The 7,968-nt window shown below is 42.2% G+C and overlaps 1 protein-coding gene across 1 annotated transcript; it reads left to right on the top strand.

Annotated features, from left to right (window-relative positions):
* Positions 1–2,722: 2,722 nt before the first annotated feature.
* spon2b (spondin 2b, extracellular matrix protein) lies at positions 2,723–7,743 on the top strand. Its single transcript, XM_070913645.1, has 5 exons — positions 2,723–2,957; positions 3,258–3,481; positions 4,560–4,751; positions 5,199–5,385; positions 7,384–7,743. The coding sequence occupies exons 1-5, from the start codon at positions 2,723–2,725 to the stop codon at positions 7,560–7,562; spliced, it is 1,017 nt and encodes a 338-aa protein (XP_070769746.1). The 3' UTR covers positions 7,563–7,743.
* Positions 7,744–7,968: the final 225 nt, after the last annotated feature.

Here is a 7,968-nt window from a genome sequence, read left to right as displayed (position 1 = left end):
CCACGAAATGAAGGATTATGATACTATTACTGCAAAGTATTGCCATTGTGACAAATCAAAACTTGAAAGAGTAATGTGAAAATGTCTCCTAAACAGCAGTGAGAGACCGCTCCATCCAAGTCAGAACTCACCAGAAGCTTCAATGTTATACTTTACAGTCAAAGCTGGAACGCAGCCTTTGTAATACAAGAAATGACCAAAGTCGCATTCATGTTTTCACAATATCCAACTTTGCAATATGCAACTTTATCTTACTTTTGATTTTCACAATTTAGTTCATAAGTACAACTCTTTTTGGGAACCAACTGTCAAATCTCAAATGTTGGGAGTGTCCACTGTATCAACACCAAATTTGTTCCTTCAACTGCAAGATGTAGAGTGATTAGTTGATTGGTCAACAACAGAAAATGTATCGACATCTAGATTTGCTTGTTTCAGCTTCTCCAACGTGAGTTTTATATAATTGGAAATTGGAAATCTTTGGGATTTGGACTGTTGGTCAAACAAAACAAGCTATTTTAAGATGTCACTAACTGCATTACAATGTGACAGCTGTGTAATTCTAATGTAAGACACTGACTGAATAAAGTGAACTGCTGCCAGGAAGGCAGGAAATCAAAACATCTGCAGTGACGTATACACAATTTGAAGAAAATGGAATAATGACATACTGGTCCTGTATGAATCCAAATTTATTAGTACTATACACACATGAAATAGCCTGACACAAAATGGAAGGTGCAAACCTTGACCCAGTGCCATCAAACACATCGTCTCTTTGTATCTTAAAGCCTATAGTTCCTAAACATCTTGCTGTATGATACCTAAACTCGCTTGACTTTATGAGGCCCTGAAAAACACATCAAAGGAGCTATGCAAATCGACTGTGACACAGGCAATATAGCTTCCTACATGAGTTAAAAAGCAGTGCTGGGATTGGATCTAGCAGCTCAGCCGCAATATAAAAACCTGACCAAGAGACATTTAGAGAATTCAAGAAATACATTATTAGCCTCATTAGTCATATCTGTAGGTATAGAGACCTACAGTATCACACTGTGAAATGACAATCTACCCACGGAGCTGCACAGAACCCCTGGCTGTGCATCCAGAACTGCTGAACACATTAGTCAGTTAATGGGCTACTTAAAAAGAGTAGGAGAGAGAGGAGGAGGACAGTGGAGGAGGGAAAGCCAAAGTCAAAGGGCATGGAGGGGGCAGGGAAGTCATTGACAAGCAGATACAAAGTATTGAAAGAAAAGTAAATCAAGTAGAAGAGGGGAGTGGAGCAAGAGGGGGAAGGAGGGGGAAGGAAAGGGAGAAAGGAGGGAAAGAGGGAGAGGAGAGAGAGGGGTGAACCTCCTGGAAGACATAAATAGAGGAAAGAGGACTAGAAGCCTCGCAGTCACTCTTCCCGACAGCCACATCCAACGCTCTCCTCTCCCCTTCTCCTCACCTCCAGCCCTCCTCTCCACTCATCTGCTGCAACCCTCCATTCATCTGGAACCCTGAGCAAAACCTGTGAGTAGTTTCTACAACGCATCTTCATCCTGTCGCCACATGACAGTACAGAGATCCTTACATCTGGAAGACTGCATTCATCAGTCAGCATAAACTAATGGAAATGACAGCTGTATTATTGGATGCTACCAAGTAATGCATGCATAATTACTGGCAATTATTTTGCAATCATATTAAAGCCTAAACAAATTTAGATAGAGTAAACAAACTCGTGACAAGGAAGTGCGGATGCAATAGATTTGTTATGGATGCAACGTATTATATTTCATCAAAATGTACAATAATTAAAAACAACTTTTTGTAAGAATAGCAAGTCTACACATTTATTAACTCTGCATTAAGCAACATTTGATATATTAAGTCTATTTGATTAAACAACATGCTGTTCATGTATATATCCCCTTAGAAACAAGGATGTGCTTCAAAGAAAATGTATGATTGTCCCACAGGAGAACACTTAGCACCAGGACTGTTCACTAATCAGGGACTATCCACACATATTCATGAAATTGTTTTAAATCATTCTGTTAAAAGAGAAGGCCTTGAGAAAGACCCATACCATTCAAGAGTCACTGAAAGAGCTCAGGGAGGACAGGCAGGATGAGCGCCATGTTGCAGTCATCTGACATAGCTTTATTCTATTAAAGAATATCTTTGAGGCAGGAATGTCGAGCTCACCAGGCGGTAACCACAGCAACAACAAAAGACCAAACATTCAGTATTATCATCTAAATTAATTCCTTCTGCCAATCCTACACAGCTTAACTGAGTTTACAAGTCTAAACAGTGGAAAAACAGTGGAGTTGAAGTGAAAGTCTTTCCCTCTGACTCACAGACCCCACTTGTTAAAGTCGACACTGATGCTGCAGCCAGACGCGTTACCCTTTCACCAAGTCTCCTTGTCAGTCTTGTCATGTACCAGATCTGACAGGAAGAGATGTCAAAATAAATAAGACAAATGCCTTTAAATGCACAGGAACAGAGACAGTGCATGTGTACAAAAAGAGTGAAGACATGCTCTTTGGCAGAATAAAATTAGTTGAGCCTTAGAATAAAGACATTTACCTCTTGGTGTGTAGCAACAGCAGATCAGAAAGCATGAAAAAGTGTGTAGTATGTGGTGATCACCCCTGCATACATTTTTGAAGGTGACTTTTGCCCTCCAGGTCCTTCATCCTCCCCCACATCAGCCCTCATTATCATGGACACCACAAGGAGCATCCTCTCCATGTCTGAGGCCCTCTACCACCTAATCGTCATGATGCTGACTCTGGGCCGAGACGTTCATTCAATGCCTGTTCCTACTGACGTCCCCATGTGCACGGCCTCAGAAACTGCCCAGTACAGGCTAACGTTTACCGGCAAGTGGACACAGGCGGCTTTCCCTAAACAGTATCCTGTCTACCGTCCCCCTGCACAGTGGTCAAACCTTATTGGTAAGCGCACAGCAAGCTGAACTGTATTCTCATTGGTCACAGTTTTGGCAGCAGATGTGGAACAGTATACTGATTGAATGAGTAACAGGAAGCTAATGTAGAAAATGACATACAGAGAAATCCAGAGAAGAATGCCCTGATTGGTCAGTATACAGGAAGTAAATAGCAAAAATGTCTCCTATTTGTTAAAAGAAAGAAAGGATGCTATTAAATGTTTCCCATTGAATGCCACTGATTGTTAACTGCAGACTAATACCTGTTTCAACAACTAACTTCCTTTCCCTCTCTCTCTGCTCTTAGGGGTGACTCACAGCTCCGACTACCACATCTGGCAGCGTAATGAGTTTGCCAGCAACGGAGTGAGGGAGTTTGCGGAGAAAGGCGAGGCCTGGACGCTCATGAAGGAAGTAGAGGCGGCCGGCGAACGCATCCAGAGCGTTTATGGAATCCTCTCTGCTCCCGCTGTTGTGGGAGGCACAGGCCAGATGAACACTGAATTTGAGGTCTTCGCCAGGCACTCCTATGTAAGTCACTCGGCACCTGGTTTCTTTCAGAGTCTGGGCATTAAGTATATCTGAGGCCTTTTTCTGACGGGTCAATGACAAGGTGGTGCGATGGACATTTTGCGTGCATTCACAGTTGTTTAACTTCCAACTAAGTATTTAACATACCTGGGTTAAACTAAAGCAGGAGTGTGGTTACCCATGTGAACTGGTTGTTGCATGTCCCAGCATTACGATTGTGATTAACAACAGCCAAAACTATAAAAATTACACCAGGGTTGTAAAGAAACTAAAATTACCTAACAATTTAAGTGAATGCCCCAAGTGTCTTTTTAACCAAGTAATAAGTTGCCATACTCCTGGTACTTGTTGATCATAAAATTATGCCTTTTTAACTAGGTTGATGCAGCAAAACAGTTAAAGCTACAATAAAACCAGCTGCAGACTGTTTTTTTCCAATGCTGCCAGCTTCCGAAACGTAGCAACACTAATTTGTCTCTGCAAATTATGTAAAGCTCTGCAAGAGTTGGCTGTTCCTATTGATGAGTCTCTGGGTAGGTCATAAATTTGGGGACACATCTGACCCAACACAATATTAGGCTTGGAAAAGAAACGAGACAGTGTGAGGAGGAAGGGAAGGTTTGACTTGGAGGTGTGAGAAAAGGAAAGGGGCCAGTTGGAGACAGAAGATGCTCAGACAGAAGGGTTCACCTTCACCTTTTCTTCTCCCAACAAAACAAACTATACTCTGGTACTGAAATAACATCAATTGGACTACCAATCCCTACTATGATGATACATGCTTCAAATTCGAACACATTATAGCACAGTGAAATACATTATCATATAGTATACATATCACAAATGGTTGATTTAAAGGGGAACGCCGCCGATTTTACACATCATATGTGAAAATAGTTGTATAGAGCCCTTTGTGCATTATTTCTCTTATTTAACTCTTCTCTTTCTCGCCCATATCTTTCTCCTCTTCTCTCTCCTTATCTCTATCTCCCACCTCCTCATTTCCGTCTCTTTCACTTTTTTCTCTCTCTACGCTCCACCTCCTCTCCATGGCCTACTTCCTCCTCTCTATCTGCAGCTGTCGTTTATCGTGCGTATCGTTCCAAGCCCGGACTGGTTTGTGGGCGTGGACAGCATTGACCTGTGTGATGGCGACCACTGGAAAGAGAACGTGTCTCTGGAGCTTTTCCCATACGATGCAGGAACTGACAGCGGGTTCACCTTCTCTTCTCCCAACTTTGAGACCATCCCACAAGACAGAATCACACAGGTGGGTCAGCCTGAGTCAAATGCAACACCACCAAAGCCAAAAATCACTAATCGTGTGAACAGGGACATGAGCTTAAAGTTGCTTGATAAAATCAGCTTTTTGTTGTATAAAGAATATGCACAATCAACTCAATTTGACAACCGAAGATAAAACGAATGCCTTGAAGGCTTTGTTCACCTTTTGTGTTTACTATGTTGTTTCATCCTAGATATGCAATGTTTTTGCAAACTGTGTATATAGGGGACAGTGCAAACAACTATTACTATCATCATGGGCACAAGCACTGTAGCACCCCCAACACTCAACACACTAAGATATTATTTACCAAAAACCACTTATTTCCTTGACATAATTAAAAGGATGTCGCTATAAAGGTTGATGCCTCCTTTCACCTCCAATGAATCACCGTATATTCAGTTTTATTCCTTGTCCATTTCCCCTCCATAGATCACTTCTTCCACCCCTAGCCACCCTGCCAACTCCTTTTTCTACCCCCGCCTGAAGCATCTGCCACCAATCGCCAAGGTAATGCTGACTAAGATAAAGAAGACCAATCAAATCATCAGCCTGCCTGTGGAGCCCACCCAGTCCAACCAACTGCCAACAGGAAATGAGATTGAGGACACGCTCATAAGTAAGTCTGAGGAACATAAATACTGGCTAAAATGTGGTATAGTGATGAGGCCCCATTCAAATGAACGAGTTGGGCTGCACAGTTCAAACAAAGTTATCTCCCACCTTTTTTATTGAGAATTGAAGATATCCTGTGGGGTTGTTGACCACTAGTAGCGATATGGAGCAATGTTTTTAGAGTGAGAGTAAGAGTCCCCATTTGAGAAGCGTAACGATGCATCAGGAAAGGCACAAAACAAAGATTTCATATTTCACACAATACTGGGAGCTTGGGCCTTACTATATTGATGACTCAGATGAAAGCATTTGGGAACCATTACAGGCCACACACAAACTCAATTACTTCCAACCAGAAACCAGAGAAGCCAAGTAAAGGCAGGGCATCAGAAAATGCCAGGGGCACATCTGGCAGCCAGTGGAAAAGTCTAAAGATGAGAGACTGAGAAAGTGAAAAAGCATTTTAAGAAAACTACGTAGAAATAATTTACAGCAACGTTTGGGTCGTGACCCAAAATAGGATGTAGACACGCATGTTTTAACAAGATGTGGATCCATAAGGTGAAGCTGGATTTTCTTAATGTTGGTTCCCAGACTGTTAAAATTTAAGACTCCCTGTTGTACAGATTAGTGGTAACAATAAAAAAAAGCCCAACTGCAAGGAGGAATAGAAGACAGCTTGGAAAAATAAAGATGAAGAGAGTGTCAAACTACAAGTAAAGCCAACAATGCAGAAGTCAAACAACCTGTCTAAGAGACTGATGTTCTCCAATATGACAAAAAGAGGAAAAATAACCTTTTATAAACACACAATTCACCACAGAAAAACTAAACAGATGACTTGACCAGGAACAGTACAGTTTTTTTTAGGTATAAAAGGAACAGATAGCGTGTCAACCTGGCAGTAGAGCTGACAGTGCGGTAATCAGATTCTGTTTTCAGGGTGACTGTAAAAGTTTGACTCAGCATCACACACTACAAGCCTGTTCCCCTGACAACCCATCAACAAACAACAGAGAGGTTCCAAGAATCTGTTGGGGTTTCCTGCCTCGATCCCAAAGCTCCATCCTACCACTCCATCTGTTTATGTTTCCCTCCCTCCATTAATCCCCCCAACTCTTTTATGCTTTCTCCCAAGGGCTTGAACAACAACTTTCATTACAGCTCAGCAATCATCTGCTCTAGGCTGTATCTGTGAAATACAACACTGATGTAAACTGAGAGAAATCAGCTTTGCTTCTTTATCACATTACCCTTCCCTCTGTCCATAATGGACACACAAGATGAAGGGAGATTTGACTTGCTTGTTCCATCCCTCCATCTGACCGTCCATCCATGTGGCTTCCGTACCGCCTCCCATCCTTCTGCTTTTCTACTCTTTAACTGACAACTAAGTCTGTGATACATATCAGCTGTACGCAAGCTCACAACAAGGTTGGCTGAGGTAGCCTGGCAAGCTCACAATGTTGGAGAAAGGGAGCTGAAAGAAATGAATGAAAAAGGCAGCTCTTTTCCCTGCATTACAGTTGAGGTGCCTTTTAGCAAGGCTCTAAATCTGCTGCAGTTGACTCATTAAGGGGTATACTGACAAAGCATAAGCACAGTCAGCAAAAACTCACTCAATAAATGAGGGTTAAAAAACTCCAGCAGCACAACCACTGCCAAGAATCCATAACGAGAAGCTATGGGTTCATAAAGAGCTACACGCACAGCACACCACCATTTCTAGTAATTCCCTTTCATTATTTTATTCACTTTTTTAAAGACAAATAAGGGTTAAAGAGCAGTGATTTTCCCCATTATGACTAATACTTCTCCTTTCCATTCAAACCTATAAAAGTAAACTCAAATTTCCAGTCAACCATTTGACACTTCCACACAATAAATACAGTATATTGAAAAAGGAGGTAAGACATTCCCGAGCAAGAGCTAGACAGCAGTAACTCTGCCAAATTACAAACCTAAATGTTAATGTGATGATAATACCCCCCTCTCACTGCAGATACCCCTCTGGACTGCGAGGTGTCACTGTGGTCTCCTTGGGGCTTGTGCAAAGGCAAGTGTGGAGACTCAGGCGTGCAGCACCGCACACGCTACATCCTAATGCACCCAGCCAACAACGGAGCAGCCTGCCCCCTGCTGGAGGAAGAGAGGAAGTGCTTCCCAGACAACTGTTTATGACTAAGCCAGGAAAGGAGGGAGAAGAAAGAGAGGAAAGAGAGGAGACAGAAGAAAGAGAAGAAAGCCAGGAAAGGGAGGAAAGGAAGAAGACGGAGGAACAACAGTAAAAGGTCTGCGGTGTAGTCACAAGGCATAAATATGATGAACCGAACTCCCCTCTTTCCTCCCTGGCCGTGCCCTCTTTCTGTGGAAATAACTAATGCACTGATTGATTGTCCGACACTTAAATTGGGAGAGTCACATCACAAAAATAGTCTCATCCTTAAGTCACATTGATAGATCTGATAGCACTAGAGAGGTGTAGTTTGGCAAAATAGCTATTAGACACCAGTTCAGTTTTGGCAGATTATCAAAATTGACTGGGAAGAGAACAAGAATTGGAAACAAATCCATATATATGATACTT

The sequence above is a fragment of the Enoplosus armatus genome, chromosome 10, assembly GCF_043641665.1.
Source record: "Enoplosus armatus isolate fEnoArm2 chromosome 10, fEnoArm2.hap1, whole genome shotgun sequence".
NCBI classification, from domain to species: Eukaryota; Metazoa; Chordata; class Actinopteri; order Centrarchiformes; family Enoplosidae; genus Enoplosus; species Enoplosus armatus.
Note: the sequence above shows the minus strand (reverse complement) of the source record. Positions and strands in the feature narration are given on the sequence as shown.